Raw genomic sequence first — 18880 nt, 5'->3', positions numbered from 1 at the left:
TTAAGGTGTTATCAAGGCATGAGCTGTAATGTGCCCCTGAGCTGGGCTGCTGCTCTCATGTCTGGTGGGGGAACTTTCCCATCCTGTCGTGAAGAAATATTCAGCTTTTGGCAGTGTTAGACACTGGGATAGAAAAGCAATTCCCCACATGGCTCCAGGAACCTGGGTTGTGGGTGCCAAAGCAAATTGTCCAGTAGTGTAGCCTCAAAGACAACATCTGGATTTTGAAATCAGGACAAATAGAGCTCTCTAGCAGATTTCTTCCCCATTCTGTGAATTGGTCTTAAAAGCAGTTCCGTGTGCATATACAACACCAGTCTGACCTGTCCTAAACTATTCCCCCGCCCCAGTCCGGTTGAACGATAGACTCCTGAGCAATTATCAAATCCAGTGTGGGATAGGGGCAGGATTCATGAATGCCAACTAAGCAGTCTGGTCCAGGACCGCAGTTAAGTTTGTATGCATTAAGGGACAGAAAATAATTGAGAGTGATAAGGATGTGCTTATCTATCTCTACAATAACTTCATCTTTGGAAAACCCCTAAACGACAGAGAAAATGAAGAAGACATATAAATTCCACCTTTTATTTTTTGGCAAGAAAGTTTTGCTTGTTCTGTTAAAAAACCAGAAGAATTTAGCCGGGGGATTACTGCAAGAGCAATGCATGCAGTTACATCCCATCTCTTTGAACCACCTCCCACAGCAACCGTTTCCCAGAGCTCAACCTCTGTGCTGCACTGCCGTTATTTAAATACTTCCCACAAGCAAGGGAACTGCCCTCTGTGCAAAGCTGGCTCTTGTCAGCTTGTGGTTTGATGCTGTTTCTGTCTTCTGAGCAGCTCTGCCATTCTCTGCTTCTCATGTTCCATCATGCAATCCTTGAAGCTCTTCACCTGCTCCTGGCACTTGCGCCAATCCTGGTGTTCAGCCATGCACTCCTGCACCGCATAGTGGAAAGAGGCGCAACCGGTGCGGGAGATCATTTTGTCGAAGGGATCGTCCTCTTCCTCCTCCGCTTTTGGCTTCCGGTTCCAGTTGTGACCCGAGGAGTTGGCACTTGACATCCTGGCGGGTCTGGAGGGAGGATGAGAGAGAAGGAAATGGGCATTTAAAAAAAAGCAGAGAAGGGAAAGAGATCGCCTTGTTGTCATTAACAGCTTCTTGGACAGTACCTCCTAAAGACTTGGACCTGGATAAAGGCATTTTATAAAAGCAGTACAATGTCTCTTAGCCTCTTAAACATAAAATAATGCAAGAGTTTTATTCACATTTGTGAAAGTAATCAGGGAAGGGCCATATGATTAGTAGATTAAGATTGCAGTCCTAACCCCATTTACCTGGGAATATGCCCCATTGAATTCAGTAGGACAGAGTAAACCTTGAACGTGGAATGCCCTCCCACCAGATGTCAAAGAGAAAAACAACTACCAGACTTTTAGAAGACATCTGAAGGCAGCCCTGTTTAGGGAAGCTTTTAATGTTTAATAGACTATTGTATTTTAATATTCTGTTGGAAGCCACCCAGAGTGGCTGGGGAAACCCAGCCAGATGGGCGGGGTATAAATAAATTATTATTATTATTATTATTATTATTATTAGCAATGTGCTGTGTGTTTTGTTACCTGAACTGCAGCCCTACTTTCTCTTTGTCATCTCTTATTACTGTTTATTGAGTTTATATACTGCCCTATACCCAGAGGTCTCAGGGTAGTTCGCAGAAAAGATAACATATATAATCAGAATAAAAACAGCTACCCAATAACCCCCCCAAAAAAAGAACCACATTTTAAAAGGGTATAGGATGTCAAACAGATCAACCAAAGCTCTTAAAGGTAAAGGGTAAAGGGACTCTTGACCATTAGGTCCAGTCGTGGCTGACTCTGAGGTTGCGCCACTCATCTCACTTTACAGGCCAAGGGAGCCAACGTTTGTCCGCAGACAGTTTTTCCAGGGTTATGTGGCCAGCAGGACTAAGCCGCTTCTGGCGAACCCCAGCAGCGCACGGAAAGCCCTTAGGTGGTAGTTATTATTATGCCCTATACCAGGCTTCCTCAACCTTGGCTCTCCAGATGTTTTTGGCCTACAACTCCCATGATCCCCAGCTAGCAGGGCCAGTGGTCAGGAATGATGGGAATTGCAGTCTCAAAACATCTGGAGGGCTGAGGTTGAAGAAGACTGCCCTGTACCCAGAGATCTCAGGGCAGTTCACAACATAAAATTACAATAAAAAAACACAAAATACATAATAAAAGTAACAGAAACAAACCAATCCTCTGCCCTGCCACAGCACATTTAAAAGGGCATCGGATGTGGTTATTTTGCCTTATGAATGGAGGGAATGAGAAAGAAAGATGGGAGCACAGTGCATAGCTGTCAACGTTTCCCTTTCTTTAAGGGAAATTCCCTTATTCCAAATAGGAATCCCCGCAAGAAAAGGGGAAAGTTGACAGCTATGGCACAGTGTCTTTTGCACGTGCAATATACTGAATTTGCCACACTTTGCATTCAAAGGCCCTAGAGTTTCTCCCCCACTTTCCTGACAATTCTCCTGGATTACTAAAGTCAAAAGTAATAACTGAAGCTTTTCCGGCAAGTTGATGTGAAGAAACTTCACTTGCGGATCCTTAGGCTGACTCCGCTTTCTACATCATCCGGAGAATTTGTCTTATTTATAAATAGCCTTCCTGCAGGAGGAGGTGGGGGACCCTTCTCCTCTGATACTCCTGGACGGCGATATAACCTTACTCGGGAGGAGTCTTTGGCGAGGTGCTCTGCGGAGAAAGGCCAAGCCCGCGCGAGCTACGCGGAAATGACGACGCCTCCGCTCCGGTCTCCCATCCGAGAGCTGTCCGGGGCTGAGCCTGCTTAGCTTCCCGCGCGCGCCGGGCGCCCCGCCCACCGAGCTACGCAGGCAAAAAAAGAAAAGACCGCTCGGCCGCCCACGCCCGGCGGCGGCCTTCCCACGCCCGCCCGCCCGCCCGGCTCCCCTCGGCCTTGGGCTCCCCTGAGGCCTCCTCGCGGGCCAAGCTGCTTCCTTGGTGGGCGGCGCCCGGGCCTTCCGGGGGGAGGGCAGCGGGATGCGCTTTCCGGGGAGGGGCCGCGGGCAAGATGGCGGCGGTGGTGCGGATCCAGGGCGACTGGGACCAGGTGCTGAGGTGGGCGAGAGGGCCTCCCCGCGGCGGCACCCCCTGCCGCCCCCCGTTTTCAGTGCCCCCTCAAGCTCTGCTCCCCCACGACCCCTCGCCCCCATTTTCAGTGCCCCCTCAAACTTGCCTCGTCCTCTTCCCCCTCATTTCAGTCCCTCCTCAAACTTGCCTCTTCGCCCTTCCTCGCCCCCCCAATTTTCCGTGCCCCCCTCAAACTTGGCTTTTTTCCTCCCTTGCCCCTCCGTTTTCAATGCTCCCTCAAACTGTCTCTCTCTTCTTGACCCCCATTTCAGGGGCCCCCTCAAACTTGGCTTTCCCCTCCCTCCAATTTCAACGCCCCCTCAAGCATTTCTCTCTTCTTCCCTCTTGACAACCCCCATTACAATTCCCCCCCCCGCAAACTTGGCTTTTTTCCTCCCTTGCCCCTCCGTTTTCAATGCTCCCTCAAACTACCTCTCTCTTCTTCCCCCTTGACCCCCATTTCAGTGCCATCCTCAATTTATTAACTTGTCTCTTCTCCCCCCTCCTTACCCCTCCATTTTCAGTGCCTCCCTCAAACTTGTCTCTTCTCCCCCCTTGTCCCTCATTTTCAGTGACCCCCTCAAACTTGCCTATTCCCTCCCCCCATTTTCAATGCCCCCTCAAACATGTCTCTCTTCTTCCCCCTTGATCCCCATTTCAGTGCCCCCCTCAAACTTGTCTCTTCCCCCATTTTCAGTGCCCCCTCAGATACATCTCTTATTCCCCCCCCCCCTTGAACTTTCACTTGTTTTTCAGCCCCCTTCACATCACCTGCTGCTGGTGGTCCTTTCAGCAGTCATTCTCCCCACCTCAAAGTAGGGCAGACCATTCATGGGGCTCCAGGAGTTGAGTTTCCATCTTGGGCTCACCTTTTTGAGTCAAGCACAAAGGAATCTGCCTGCCTGCCTTCGCCATCCTTTCCCCCCACCCCTCGAGGTTTTGTTTTTTCCTTCCAGAAGGGTTGCCTGCTTTGACTTGAAAGGTTTTGGCCATTTTCTTTCACTGCCCTCTCCTTGGGTATGGTGCCAAGGTCCTCCCATAGTCTGCCCTCCACCATCTGTCATTTGCAACCTCCCTTCTCCCACCCCACATCAATTTTTGGTGTTTTTTTTGTCCCTTAAATGCTCTCCAGTTCCCCCAAATACTTCAGCCTGCACTAATAATGATAAAGAAGTGGTCCCTCCAACCCCTTTAGCCTTGAATGAACTCAATAGCTGCTCCTTTCCAAACCTTCATCTACTTCAGTTTCATTAATGTATAACCCCAAAATTTTGCAAATGGATGCCAATGTTTTGTGCTCATTTTGGTCTTGTGCTTCCCCACAAACTGAGTAATTGACACAGGAAACAGGTTGCAAGTTAACACCCCCAAATCCAACGTCCTCTGATCCCCTCCAAACTGATGCCAAGTGAACATCTGATCCTTCATGCTAGGGATAGCCAACATGGTACCTTCTGATGTCGTTGGATCACAACTTCCCTCAGCCCTAGCTAGCAAAGTCAGTGGTATAGGATGATGGGAGATGTAGCCTAGCAACATTTGGAGGGCACCACGTTGGCTGTCCCTGCTTTATGCTTACTGGAGTTTCTCATCTTTGCAGGAAGAATGAGGAGCAGGCTTGGCTAAGCTGCAGCAGCCCAGGTGAACAAGAATAGACCTCTGTCCCTTTTGTGGTGATAATGTACCGTTCCATTCTCTTTGTGTCTAACCAGCTCTCTCTCCACACTTTAGCTTAAGCACCAAGCTCTGAAATTCTGCCAATATTCAGAGTTAGAGAGGCTTGGCTTTTCCACCAGCTAATGCCATTTGTGAAGCAGAAATAACAAATTTATTTTTTAAACAAGCCAAAATCAGTTTTAGATGAAAGTACTACGGACGAAAAACTTCAGAATTATAAGCCATTGGTACTTGGTGAACAAGTGTGTTAAGACTATAACAAGCCTCGTTTTCTGTTTTTCTCTTATTTGATTACTGTTTATTTATGTTAGTTTGCTACAAGTGGGAGTCGAATAATAAACCTGACAGAGAACTGCTTGTGAATCATTAACTAAAAGTTGATCACATTTGTCTCTAGCTAGAGGAACTCATGTTGAAGGTCTCCATTAAAAATAAAACCTAAATAGATAAGGATGGCTTTATAAAGTACTGTCTAAAGGATTTAACACCTTTTAAGTCTTCCGTTTGTGTTTTTTGCATGCTGTAGGAAAACCTACTTTGTATGGTAAGCTGACTTGTCAGGGGGTGAGCTCAGATGGAATTCCTGAAGTTGTAGCCTCTGAAGGATTTGTTGTCAGTGAAATAACTAAGGTACGGTCACTTCCGTCTATGGGGTTGAAGGGCAAACTAGTGGCTCGTAGCAAGAACTAAGATAACTCTATGGTTTTCTATGTCAGATTTATAATCTGAACTTGATCTGGATTCAATTGAGGTCGGGGGATGCGGGATGTTATTTTGACGAGGATAGTGTCCTGTGCAAATTACACAAAACATACATCTATGAGCAGCACTGAATTCACAAGAAACTGCTATGTGGAAGTGCCCTCTGTCATAACTGCATTTTTTTATTTGTTGGATTTATATTGTGCCTTCTGACTGTCACAGCCCCAATTCAGATTATTATATTTTATGGGTTTGGGCTTCTACTGGAGGAATAAAATGCTCTCTGATGGCCTTAGAGCAACTTAGAGCTCATTTTCTTAAACATTAATATTCCCCCCCCCCTTGGGGTTCACAGTATAAGGCAACACTCAAAATTACTCATTACTGCAATGATTTATATCATATCTATGATATTTAACAGAAAATTCCAAAACAATTGTGGCTACCTGCTTTATTGTCTGGAGTTTTCACCATATTAGTTATTGGGTTTTGTGATGATGGGTCATAATCAGCTTCCAATAAATGTTATCTACCCCTTTCTGTTCTACCTACTCCAGAAAAGTCTGCTGGTTTCCTGCCCTCGTGAAAATGCGTCCACCAAATTTCTGGCACCCTACACAACCTTCTGTAGAATCCATCAAAAAAGTGTAAGTATTTTTACAAAGTGGTTTTTCATAAGATGACTTTAAATGATGGTGCAGCTTCAGTTAATTAAATGAGTTGCAGTGTTCTTCGATAACTTGTCAGTGCTGGGTGTATGTGCTGTGGAAGCTTGCCACAGAAAACAGCTGTACACCATACTACATACACACAATAGTTACAGGTGGTACAAGAAGTCTTCTCTCTCTCAGCCCAGAGAGGATTATTTGCTTCAAAGTCCTTGCTGTGTTAAATTCCACAGCCAAGCTCCAAGTTCAGCTTCTTTGAAGTCCTACAACTCTTCATAAAGTCTTCAGGCTTTCCCACAGTTCCCTCTTCTTCAGATTGTTTCACAATGTCTCACACCAATTATCCATCCCACCACACCAAATGCTAAATTTCCAAGTACAAACTTGTCTATATGCTACACAGGTAGGTATGTCAGATGAGTGACAGCAGAAATTCAAAGTCATCCAGGGCAGGAGGGGGTCAAGGCTGGGGAGGATATGTTGTGCCAGGGGGGCAGGGGGACTGAGATTTTGTTGCATCATTTGCTCCTGAAGGAGCGTCTCCACCCCCATTGTTCAGCCCAGACACTGAGGTCCAGCTCTGAGGGCCTTCTGGTGGTTCCCTCACTGCGAGAAGTGAGGTTACAGGGAACCAGGCAGAGGGCCTTCTCGGTGGTGGCGTCTGCCCTGTGCGACGCCCTCCCATCAGATGTCAAGGAAATAAACAACTATCTGACTTTTAGAAGACTTCTAAAGGCAGCCATGTTTAGGGCAGTTTTTAATGTTTGATGCTGTATTGTGTTTTTAATATTTTGTTGGGAGCTGCCCAGAGTGGCTGGGAAAACCCAGCCAGATAGGCGGGGTATAAATAATAAGTTATCATTAATTTATTATTATTATTATTAATATTATTATTCCCTATAAGCCCATGTAAGTTCAAAATGGTTTTTGCCTGCTGTTTTATGCACAGTTGTATATCATCTGTATTAGAGGTACTCAAAAACCTGGCAACCATTTTTGATTGTTTAACTATTTGATTTGATCTTTTATATGTCTCCTTGAATAGCCTGTGTTTTACAAATTGGCAGTTTAATTATATGGAATAGAGATTTCTCAATAAACTCATTAGCCTATACATCGTAATACATGGACTGAACTGTATAACATGCCAGTGCCCATGCCAGTGCCCATCAGTATTTCACTTTTCTAGATTGTGGTCATTTATTCATTTTCTCTTCCTCTCCATCTTAGATTACTTGCCTTGACATTTCTAGTGGCGGAGGACTTGGAATATCAGCCAGTGCTGATGGAGCTATGAAAATTTGGCAGGCTGCTAATGGAGAAATAAGAGTAAGACCAGTATTGAGGTTGAAATTTGCCTTTAAGAAACCTGCAGTCTAAACCCTTGAATGTTGAACTAATCCCTGCCCTCCTCAAACTGCTGTTCAAACTCCAGAGTTTTAATAGTAGTTTGATATCATTGGGAGAGAGAGAGAGAAACAACATGATAAATCTTAAGTGCATGTGCATACCTGCGAGTGCACCTGTGGATCGTGGCAAGGAAGTTGTTTCTGATATTTATCTTAACCCTCCTTTCCTGTAATGTATTATTGCTGCATGTCCTGTCTTCTCAGTGGGTAGAGAAATCCATTTCCCCCCTACTTCTTTCCATAAAGGAATTGGGATCTGGTCACCTTCACCACGTTGAGGATCAGTTGACTTCCATGTCACAACACACTGACAGGATAAAAATCAGTTCAGGAAGTCAAGTATTATCTTACTTCTGATCCACCCCCTTCCGCCTGACTTCTTTCTGTATAATGAGTTTACTAACAGTGGCACAACTCTCACTGTAATGCTAACCCTATGTCTGGACTACAGTTTCAGGTAGCAGGTAGAGTCTCACAAAGAGAAGTATATTGGGGAAAAGGCTAGATTATGACACTTCTTTCTGACATGCTAGTTGATGTAGAGGTATTTTTGTTTGTTTGTTTGTTTTAAATCAAGCTCCCACCTGCAGTCTTAAGTTGATGTAAGTTTAGCATTTTAGTGAGAAATAGGTCTTCTGTGTCCTGGAAATCTCAGGCATATGGGTACCTTGTTTGGGCAGCTGGCCTAGATTTAATTACCCTTGATTATGGTTTTAGGATACTTCCAGAACCTCAATGATACAATCTCTGCAAAGAAACAAAATAGATGATGACAATCTAGGATGCAGTGATGTCATGGAGGCAGTGCAGCCAGCCGGTGTGCTTGGCAAATAAGATGGCTATTGCTAAGTAACAAGGCAGAGGATGAGATGAGGCTTTTAACTAGCACTCAATTCTTTTGTCTTCCCAGAGATGTCTGGAAGGCCACGTCTACGATGTGAATTGCTGCAGGTTTTTCCCGTCAGGCATTGTGGTCCTGAGTGGGGGGATGGATGCCCGGCTGAAGATCTGGTCTGCGGAAGATGCCAAATGCGTGGTAACATTTCAGGGTCACAAAGCAGGTACAGGAAGTTGGCAACTGAAATAAAATGTAGTTGTGATAGCAGCTGAAGTTGAGTTAAGCTCCAAGCTGGAGAAAGAGGCCGGTGTTTCTCTTTTGTGGCTGGGCTGATAAGGTGTTCTGAGCACCTCTACAGCTCACCACCTAAACAAACTTGGAGGACAAGGGCAGTTGTACCTGGTAGCTGCGGCATTCCAAAGCTCAATGCAACTATAAAGATGGCTCCCACTCTACTCTCCAGTTCCAGGAAGTCAGCATGGGATGGTCCTTGCCCCTGGCGCATATGCACAGTGTGAGGTCAGGGATAAAGGCACTGGCAGGACCCTGGTGAATACAAGCTAGCTGTCAGCCAAAAACTCCTGATCATCTGTCCTGAAAAGCTCAAAGTTACAGATTGCCAAAATTATTCAAATTCATCTTACGTACACAGTTATCAGAGCCAGCTGTCTCTTGCTGGAGAGATTTACCACAGCAGAGTTGAGCAGATACAAGAATTTGTAGGATTGGATTTCTTTTGTTTTATAAGTAAATGTATCAGCAGCTGTGGACTGCTGCGTCTATTAGAATCAGTGGTGTTATTGGAAAAGAGTGAATGTTCTTCCTTGTCAAAATAAAAAAATTCCTTCCTGTAGCACCTTAAAGACCAACTAAGTTAGTTCTTGGTATAAGCTTTCGTGTGCATGCACACTTCTTCAGATACACTGCAGGTTGATGGACTTCCATTTCATGCGGCTCAATGTGGTGCCTTCCATGGTTCCAGTTAGAGATGGGTAGCCGTGTTGGTCTGCCATAGTCAAAATAAAAAAATTCCTTCCTGTAGCACCTTAAAGACCAACTAAGTTAGTTCTTGGTATAAGCTTTCGTGTGCATGCACACTTCTTCAGATACACTGAAGAAGTGTGCATGCACACGAAAGCTTATACCAAGAACTAACTTAGTTGGTCTTTAAGGTGCTACAGGAAGGAATTTTTTTATTTTGACTATGGCAGACCAACACGGCTACCCATCTGTTCTTCCTTGCTCGTTTCACAAAGGCACTTTGTTGGCCACTGTAGGAATAGGATTCTGGACTAGTTGGGCCACTGGCCTGATCCAGCGCAGGCTCCTCTTACGATCTTATGTTCACTTGTAATCATTTGCTCTTGACCTAGTATAGCTAAGTGCTAACACAGTATGGAATTTTGCAATTGCACAACAACAACAACAAAATACATTTGAGGCCCCAGATATCTGAGATTAGACTGGATTTTCATCTAAACTAGGCTCACATCCACACCATACATTGAAAGCACATGGCTTCCACCTAAGTATCTTGAGAACTGTATCTTACCCCTCACAGAGCTACAATTCCCAGCACCCTTAACAAACTGCAGTTCCCAGGATTCTTTAGGGGGAAGCCACATGTTTGAAATGTATAGTGTGGTTGTCACCTAGATGAGATGGCAAATCTTCAACCTTCTCTTTGGTTCTCTGAGGCTGTCTTAGCTGCTGACTCCTTTCTTTTTCCTTGTGGTGTGCTTTGGTCAGCATTATGGCGGGGGGTGGTGGAATTGTGTCAGAGAGCATGGATAGACTTCTTTTCGCTTTCCCACGGGTGTTTCCTTTGCCGTCCTGCAGGAATTCTGGACACAGCCATTGTGGATCGGGGAAGAAACGTGGTCTCAAGCTCTCGGGATGGCACTGCCCGCCTCTGGGACTGCGGGACATCGTCCTGCCTGGGTGTTGTCGCAGATTGTGGCTCTCCAGTCAATGGTGTCGCTTTGGGTGAGGCCGACAACACCTTAAACTTGGGCTCTCCCGAAAAAATACCCAGTAAGTTAACAACATTAAGCAAGTGTTCTCTTCTTTAAAAAAAAAAAAAAAGCGGAGGCACGTTTTATGGTCATAAAGTCATGCCAAAAAGTTGCACACCTGAAAATAACTCCAGGTTTTATTTTGGCTGTAATTCATTGCTGGGAGAGCGGAGGATGTTTTGTATTGGCGGATTAGGCAGGGCCAGACCAGCAGGGGAGGAGCCGTAGCCATGTGTAGTTCCACTGACCTTTGAGCACAGGAGAACCCAGGTTCGGTTCATGGGTGCTTAGCCCTGCATTGGCCATGTTTGCAATATTGGGCTCAGCCAGACTTTCCCAACCTGGTGCTCTCTCCAGCTGCTTTGGACTACAGTTCCGACCAGCCCCAGCCAGCACGGCCATGCGAGCTGCGGCTTAAGGAGGTTGGTAGTTCAATAACATCTAGAGCAGGCACGTCCAACTCACAAGAGACTGCAATCTACTCCCAGTATAAAAATTACGGAAGTGATCTTCCACGAAGGGATGGGGGGATGGGATGCCAAAGTTGTTGACCTTTTAGGGAGGGAGCAATCCAAAGTTGTTGATTTTTTTTAGGAGAGGAAAATTGCTCACCTAAAAAAACGATGCAGTGCTGACAGATACTTCAATTTTCTAACCCATTTGACGCGTCGGACTAACACAGTGGCAGAGCAGGGGGGCGGAGAATTCCCTTGCATTGCTTTTCACTTCGACCGATTAGACATCCCGGATCTAGAGGGCTCCAGATCTGGAGGAAAGCTGATAGACCAGCCCTCTAGCTCAGTATAACGGAGTTTCATATGACAAGTGTAATAATTAAAATGTATTAAAGATAAGGCAGAAAGGTAACATTGATGCTGACCTGTTAACTTTTTGTGGAGAGGTTTGTGGTCCAACTTTGTTTAAAAATAAAGCCTTTATATTCAATCAAACAAAGTTTGAAAAAGCATACCGAGAGCAAGGACAACCTTACGCACATCTATGTATGCACTCATTCATTCTCTCTCACTACCATTCAAAAAAATACGTTGTCAATCTTTGACCATAGCATCTGGGCATAAACACACTGCGCTTAGTGAGCAGAACTGAAGGGACAAATTCAACTCACTAGGTTTGGTCATTCACGTGTCTGTCTGTTCCAAATACATGAAAAGCAGAATGTTGCTTTGGGAACATTTCTCCTAGTTTGGCTCACTTCCGGCAAAGTGGAGCAGGGATTAGGGAGGTTCTGAATCTGGGATGGCAGGGAAGTAAAATAGGCGAGGGTCCTTATATAAAAATCAACCATGTAAGACGCAAACATGGCTGCTCCCATCACCCCTAGTTTGGCCATCATTCTGGCCTTTAACAAACGACAAGGTGAGCAGCTGCTAACCCTAACCATGTTTCTTTCTAACACAGGTGAGCGTGAAATCGGAACAGAAGGGAAACTCCTGCTGTTGGCTCGAGAGGACAAAAAGCTGCAAGGGGTGGGGTTGCATAGCAGGCAGCCGGTAAGATATCACCATGACCATGTTTTATGTTGCCTTTTCTGCTGTTATCTGTTTTGAACCTATCGGCCGACACACCATGCAACAACCCAGCCAGCAAAGCTGACGGGGAAGATTCGGAATCGCTGTGATGATTTGTTCCAAAAGGACTGGGGCAAATTTATACTCTATATGAAAGAAAATTGCAAACAGTTGAATACGTTTGTAGGTTTAAGTTGAAATGTTTGGTAATGGTCAAAATAAAAAAATTCCTTCCAGTAGCACCTTAAAGACCAACTAAGTTAGTTCTTGGTATGAGCTTTCGTGTGCATGCACACTTCTTCAGATACACACATTCTGTGTATCTGAAGAAGTGTGCATGCACACGAAAGCTCATACCAACTTAGTTGGTCTTTAAGGTGCTACTGGAAGGCTACCTATCTGTTTGGTAATGGGAAATTAAGGAGCTGATTTACTTATAAGTAGGTGATTGTTAAAAGTTCAATTCAAGGTAAAAAAGTGAATTTAGGATTGTGGAGAAATTGGTCATGAGATATGGAAGTCTGCTAGAGGGAAGGAAGGAGGTCGATGCTTTATTTAAGCAATGTCTTAAGTCATGAATTATTATTTTTTGATATTGAAATGTAATAAAATATGAAAAACTTAATAAAAATTATATTTTTTTAAAAATGCAACAACCCAGCCAGATCTACCTCTGGTCAGGCCAGTTAGGAACATGCTTTTTTCAACAGAAATTTCAACTGCCGTTTTCCCTAGCTGCTCGCTCTCTCTCCCTCTCTCTCTTTCTTTCTCTCTCGTTCAGAGTAGCATCGCAATATCCTTTTCATTCCCTCTTGCTTGTTTCCTCCTCAGGTTTTTCTGTTTGTTGGCTCGGATGCATTTAATTGCTGCACGTTCCTCTCCAACATCTACCTCCTTGGCGGCACGCAAGATGGAAATATATACCAGCTGGATGTGCGAAACACCAAGTGAGTAGAATTGAAGGGCAGCTGTTAATGTGGCCTCAGGAGCATTGTTGCTGCTTCCCATGTTGCTCCAGTTATGCATGTCACTGGGGAAGGGCTGTAAGCTCAGTGGCAGAGCCTCTACCGAAAGCCCTGGGTTCAATTCTCAGTGGCATCTCCAGGTAAGAGTAGGAGAGACTCCCTGCTTGAAACCCTGGAAAGCCCCTGCCAGTCAGTGTAAGCAATATAGAGCCAGGTGGACCCGTGATCTGGCTCTGATTCAAGGCAGCTTCTTATGCTCCCTATACAACATGGCCCAGGTTATTTGTCTCTTTAAGAAGAATTCTGACAAACTTGTTATAACGTGAGCCACTCTTTGTGATAAAGGTTCCTGCTGCTCTCTCTAGGGCTCCAGTTCGTGTTGTCCATAGATCAGGAGCACCAGTTCTTTCTCTGCTCCCTTTTAGAGATGGATTTATTGCCAGCCAAGGTAGTGTTCCTCTTTTCTTTCACCTACTGAGTTAGCATCTGCCTTGTCTTGGGAGACAATGAAGGAGGGTGCTTTGGGGGGGGGGATGAAGTCAAATTGTTGGAACCATTAACAGACCCTCCTGAATTTCTTACACTGTGAATTCTCAGCTGTTAAGAATAAGTCACTACAGTCAAACCTCTTTTCCTGAACAGCTCCATTTGGAACGTTTTGGCTCCCGAACACTGAAAACCCAGAAGTAAATGTTCCGGTTTTCAAACGTTTTTTGGAAGCCAAATGGCTTCCAGAGAGCTTTCTTCTTCTTTTTTACATTGACTTTGCCAACCGCCCTTCGATCCTTGGTTGTCGAACGTTTCGGAACTGTCTTCCGGAATGGATTACATTCGACAACCGAGGTTTGAGTGTATTCTCCATGGACAAAAAGCCTTACGGCACTGCACTTGAGGATCCAGCAGGTTTCTCACATTTGATTTCTCAGTATCTTGCACCGATGGGTGGGCATCATAATGACATTGGTATGTGGAATGTGAAGGCTTGCTACGTAAACTGCAGTTTCTTGTCTTTCACGTGTTCTGCATCTCTTTCCAGGTGATGGAACCTGCTTTATTATGCAGCAAGATCTGGACCATGTGGCTGAGCTCACTGGGCCAGACTGTGACCCCGTATACAAGGTATCGTACAAGGGGAAATGCCCATTTTTGTCTTGGTCTTGGCAAAGGGAGTTTTTGTTCAGAGAAATCACAGAAATCGCTGCTTAACTCCAGGGGAGAAGGGAAATAGGAAAACTTGGGGAATAAAATTATGAAAAAATATTTAACTATTATTTTATCATACACGCTCATTCATATAATCTCAGAATCATAGAATTCGTACAGTTGGGAGGGACCCGAGAGCCATCTAGTCCAAACCCCTGCAATGCAGAAATCTCAGATAGATCATACATGACAGATGGCCAAGCCTTATGAGGAATGGTTGAAGGTGCTGAGTATGTTTAGCCTGGAAAAGAGGAGACTGAGAGGAGATAGGATAGCCATTTTCAAATATCTCAAGGACTGTCATGTGGAAGATGGAGCAAGCTTGTTTTCTCCTGCTCTGGGGGGGGGGGTAGGACTCGAACCCACAGCTTCAAGTTAAAAGGAAGGAGATTCCGACTAAACATACGGAAAAACTTCCCGGCAGTAAGAGCTGTTTGACAGCTTAACAGTCACTTTCAAAAGGTTGTTGACTCTCCTTCCTCAAAGGTTTTAATGCAGAGTTTCAATGCCTGTCTGCCAGAGATTCTTCAGCTGAGATCCCTGCATTGCAGGGGGTTGGACTAGATGACCATTGGTGTCCCTTCCAACTGAACGATTCTGATTCTGTGACCATCTAGCCTCTGCCAAAAAACTTCCAGTGAAGGAGAATCCACAAGCTCTCATGGGAGTCTGTTCCACTGTTAAACAGCTCTTACCGTTAGAAAGTTATCACACACTCTTCTTAGTAACTATTTGAATAATCCTGTAAGGTTGGCCGATGTTACTAGGCCCATATTGTAGAGCACTTCTGAGATGGTAATGTTCCCGATGCCCCTAAGTGCATGGTTCAGGAGAGACTCCCGCTTTACCTTCTGGCACAAAACACCACTAAATTAGAGTTGTATAAGTTTGCCTCTTACACAGTAGTAAGGCAGCAATCGTGGGTATATAACTTAGTTAAGGGGAGGCACCAGTTATGGAATCTTCCCCCAGAAAGGGATGCACCTAATCAAAGAATGTGATTGTAACAGAAAGCTACTGTCCATTGTGGTCATATAACACCAGTCCTGAGAGACCTGCATTGGCTCCCAATACGTTTCCAAGCACAATTCAAAGTGTTGGTGCTGATCTTTAAAGCCCTAAATGGCCTCGGTCCAGTAAACCTGAAGGAGCGTCTCCACCCCCATCGTTCTGCCCAGACACGGAGGTCTAGCTCTGAGGGTCTTCTGGCAGTTCCCTTCCTGTGAGAAGGGAGGTTACAGGGAAGCAGGCAGAGGGCCTTCTCGGTAGTGGCGTCTGCCCTGTGGAATGCCCTCCCATCAGATGTCAAGGAAATAAGCAACTATCTTACTTTTAAAAATATATTTAAAAAATAAATAAATTGTCCAGTAGCACCTTGGAGACCAACTACGTTTGTTCTTGGTATGAGCTTTTGTGTTCTAAGGTGCTCTAAGGTGCTACTGGACAATTTATTTATTTGATATATTTCTACTACGTCAGACCAACACAACTGCCTACCTGAATCCTACTTTTAAAAGACATCTGAAGGCAGCCCTATCTAGAGATGTTTTTTATGTTTAATGCTATATTGTGTTTTTAAAATTCGGTTGGTAGCCGTCCAGAGTGGCTGGGGAAATCCGGCCAGATGGGCAGGGTATTATTATTAATATTAATAATAATAATAATAATTGTAATATGTGTGGCCAGTTCAGAGGAATTACTGTAATTTAACGTAAGTGTTGTTAAGTGTCCTTTGATAGCATGTATTCTATTCCAAGTACACAAAGAGATCTTTGCCACCAGTAGGAACTCACACCTGTTCTTTCTGAACACTGCAGAAATACGGCACTGCACTCCCCATTTTCCAGTATCATTTCACGACTGTTTCTTAACACCCTGTAGCAGCCCATTTTTTTTCCTTAACACCAGGGGAATTTTCTCTCCCCACCCTCCGCAATTCCCTCCCTTATGGTAAGATGGGATTCTTCTCCTTCTTTTCATTCATTCATTCATTCAATATACCACCCTTTATCAAAAGATCCCAGGGCAGTGCACAACAATTAATAGCGCTTTACATATCATCAGTGATAAAAATATAATAAAAAGCATGCTGAAGGACAGCCTATTTACTGGAAAACAATGCAGGTGTCCTTGCCTTATTCTTTCTAAAGCATTGACTGAATGTTGACAGCATACAGGACACATTCTAGCACGCTTTTTTAGCAGTCATATTCACCTGGGACTGGAATAATAAAAAAGGAGATGGTTTTAGGTGAGTGTAAAAGACCGAGATAACAATTAAACCTTAACGCAATACAGATCAGAGCAGGTAAGATCAAACTTCCCAGGCCCTTGCATCGTAAAACAAAAAGCCCTATATAATATATGAAAAATATATATACAGATCATAGCATGGGAAGGTTAAGGAATGAACTAATCCAGTTTCTTACTTGATTGTAATAATACCACTTCTGAAACCTCTTTTGTTACCATCTTTTTAGGTGGCCACATGGGAAAAACAGGTGTACACGTGTTGCAGAGACGGAATAGTGAGGAGATACCAGCTTTCAGACCTCTGACTTTACGAAAGCCATGAACACTGCGCTGTGAATGCTGGACGCACTTCAGGGATTACTTAAAACACCTATTTGAAACAAGTCATATATCCGTGTCCCCCGTTTCCAGGACTTTGTACGGTAGCGTGAATGGAGCACGCAGGCGTGAGATGTAGGGACCACGTTGAGACAGCACCCAAGGCCAACCTGTAGGTAACCTTCCAGCCGAGCAATATGAACACGGCAGCTCTGAAAGTTTAACGCCGTTTCCCTGCACCGAACAGCACGGAAAGTTTGTTGGGTCGATTGTGCCCTTTTTGTGTTTGCAAAAGTGTTTTTGGTATCCACTGTGTGGCTGGTGGTTGTTCCTAAGTGAGGGGAAAGGAGCTGATGTGAGCGAGGAAAAGGGAGGCCAGCAGATGTCAATAGAAAGGGGTGTTTTGGAATAACCCCTGCTCAGGTTCGCCTGCTTCTTGTCTTGAGCTGCAAACTGCAGCAACCTTTTGTTTCCATCCTTGCAGAATGACTCCTCTGTGGCAATTCTCACTGCCCACCAGCAAGCAGTCTGTTAGTTGTAAGTTTCCATCTTCAAATAAAGCTGCTTTGATCTCAAGCTGTTTGCCCAATGAAATTGATTCTCTCGGGAGCAGCCCTCATTGATTTCCTTTTTAATCCTCTTCTCTTACCATTCTTCGCTTGCCATTCATCTTTGATTCCCAATTACAGAGGGTTATTTTTTGTTATTTGAGGCTCTCACCAGGCCTCCTTTCATCTTTAACAAGACGAAATTAGGGCTCAGCTCTCTCATCTGACCTCATAACACAAAACGCAAAAATTACTTTTCAGGAGCTACGCAGGAAGAGCAGCTTGTGGGGTCTATTGCAGTCTGGTGGGACCGAAACACTCTGTTTTCACTAAACTATGTTTATACCCTGCCCTATCCAAAAGACAAGAGTAGATAACAACAAAATAAAAAGAAACAAAATAGTTAATTCAAGTGAAACAACTAAAGATATGAGAATTAAATTCTTCAATCTGCCATTATGTTTGCTAGTGCTGATGGGAGTTGGTAGTTAAGCAACATCTTGCTAGAGGGCCAAGGCTGCCCCACCTGCCGTAACTTAACAAAGACAAAATCGCAACATCAGTTCCTGTAACTTCTTTGTTGATGGAGAGAGTGATCGGTCAGGAATCTGATACAGTACAAGATGCCAAGGCAGTGGAAGTTGCTCCCAGTACTTGTCACCACAGGAAAGCAGCTTAAGGTCCGAATGGTTTACTGTTGTGGAAGATAAGGCTCAGTCAAACAGTTCTGGATATAGATACAGACATATACAGATACATACAAGTATATATGTTCCTCCATATAAATCCTAGCAATTCACTGTACAACACCGGACAAGTAATACCAACAGACTGACGACTCAGACTTCCAGAAAGACAACTGAGCTGACATGTATTGAACAGAGATGGAGTCTGAGCACTGGGCCACTGCTATAGCAATTGGCTTGGCTTGTAGTGCGCCTACGATTAGCTCATCCACTGAGTGATTTACTCTCATGAATGTTACCATCCCCTTCTGACATCGAGTTACTTCAACGTGATCAAGTACATGTGTTTGAAGTGGAAGACAGGACAGGTCAGAACATTTGTCTGTTTAGCCAGATTTTTATTATTTACAGTGGTACCTCGGGTTACATATGCTTCAGGTTACACACTCTGCTAACGCAGAAATAGTGCTTCAGGTTAAGAACTTTGCTTCAGGATAAGAACAGAAATTGGGCTCCGGCGGCGTGGCAGCAGCAGGAGGCCCCATTAGCTAAAGTGGTGCTTCAGGTTAAGAACAGTTTCAGGTTAAGAACGGAGCTCTGGAACGAATTAAGTACTTAACCTGAGGTACCACTGAACACAAAATACAGTGGATGCTTGGGTTGCGAACCAGTTACTGATAGGTAGCCGTGTTGGTCTGCCATAGTCAAAATAAAAAAATTCCTTCCAGTAGCACCTTAAAGACCAACTAAGTTAGTTCTTGGTATGAGCTTTCGTGTGCATGCACACTTCTTCAGATACTTCTTCAGTGCGTATCTGAAGAAGTGTGCATGCACACGAAAGCTCATACCAAGAACTAACTTAGTTGGTCTTTAAGGTGCTACTGGAATGAATTTTTTTATT

At 44.5% G+C, this 18880-nt stretch overlaps 2 protein-coding genes across 3 annotated transcripts; one reads left to right on the top strand and one right to left on the bottom strand.

Moving 5' to 3' along the window:
• Positions 1–571: 571 nt before the first annotated feature.
• COA4 (cytochrome c oxidase assembly factor 4 homolog) lies at positions 572–2924 on the bottom strand. Of its 2 annotated transcripts, none has more exons than XM_082219679.1 (2): positions 2742–2924; positions 572–1075 (listed from the first exon to the last, which is right to left on the bottom strand). In XM_082219679.1, the coding sequence occupies exon 2, from the start codon at positions 1063–1065 to the stop codon at positions 802–804; it is 264 nt and encodes an 87-aa protein (XP_082075805.1). In that variant the 5' UTR covers positions 1066–1075; positions 2742–2924; the 3' UTR covers positions 572–801. The 2 variants fall into 2 exon arrangements, with proteins under 2 accessions (XP_082075805.1, XP_082075804.1); XM_082219678.1 differs by having other exon boundaries at positions 2747–2921.
• Positions 2925–3002: 78 nt separating this feature from the next.
• Positions 3003–17321, top strand: PAAF1 (proteasomal ATPase associated factor 1). The gene is made up of 12 exons (XM_082219465.1): positions 3003–3156; positions 4769–4809; positions 5372–5475; positions 6105–6194; positions 7446–7544; positions 8535–8685; positions 10302–10496; positions 11897–11988; positions 12838–12953; positions 13337–13419; positions 14008–14090; positions 16655–17321. Exons 1-12 carry the CDS (start codon positions 3110–3112, stop codon positions 16730–16732), a joined length of 1179 nt encoding a protein of 392 aa, XP_082075591.1. The 5' UTR covers positions 3003–3109; the 3' UTR covers positions 16733–17321.
• Positions 17322–18880: the final 1559 nt, after the last annotated feature.

The sequence above is a fragment of the Podarcis vaucheri genome, assembly GCF_965113315.1.
Source record: "Podarcis vaucheri genome assembly, chromosome: 4".
NCBI classification, from domain to species: Eukaryota; Metazoa; Chordata; class Lepidosauria; order Squamata; family Lacertidae; genus Podarcis; species Podarcis vaucheri.
Note: the sequence above shows the minus strand (reverse complement) of the source record. Positions and strands in the feature narration are given on the sequence as shown.

Coding starts and splice junctions, on each gene's coding strand:
- PAAF1 (XM_082219465.1), top strand. CDS start 3,110: ATGGCGGCGGTGGTGCGGATCCAGGGCGACTGGGACCAGGTGCTGAG. Junction 5,476..6,104: donor TTGTCAGTGAAATAACTAAG/GTACGGTCACTT, acceptor TACCTACTCCAG/AAAAGTCTGCTGGTTTCCTG. Junction 6,195..7,445: donor GTAGAATCCATCAAAAAAGT/GTAAGTATTTTT, acceptor TCTCCATCTTAG/ATTACTTGCCTTGACATTTC.
- COA4 (XM_082219679.1), bottom strand. CDS start 1,065: ATGTCAAGTGCCAACTCCTCGGGTCACAACTGGAACCGGAAGCCAAAA.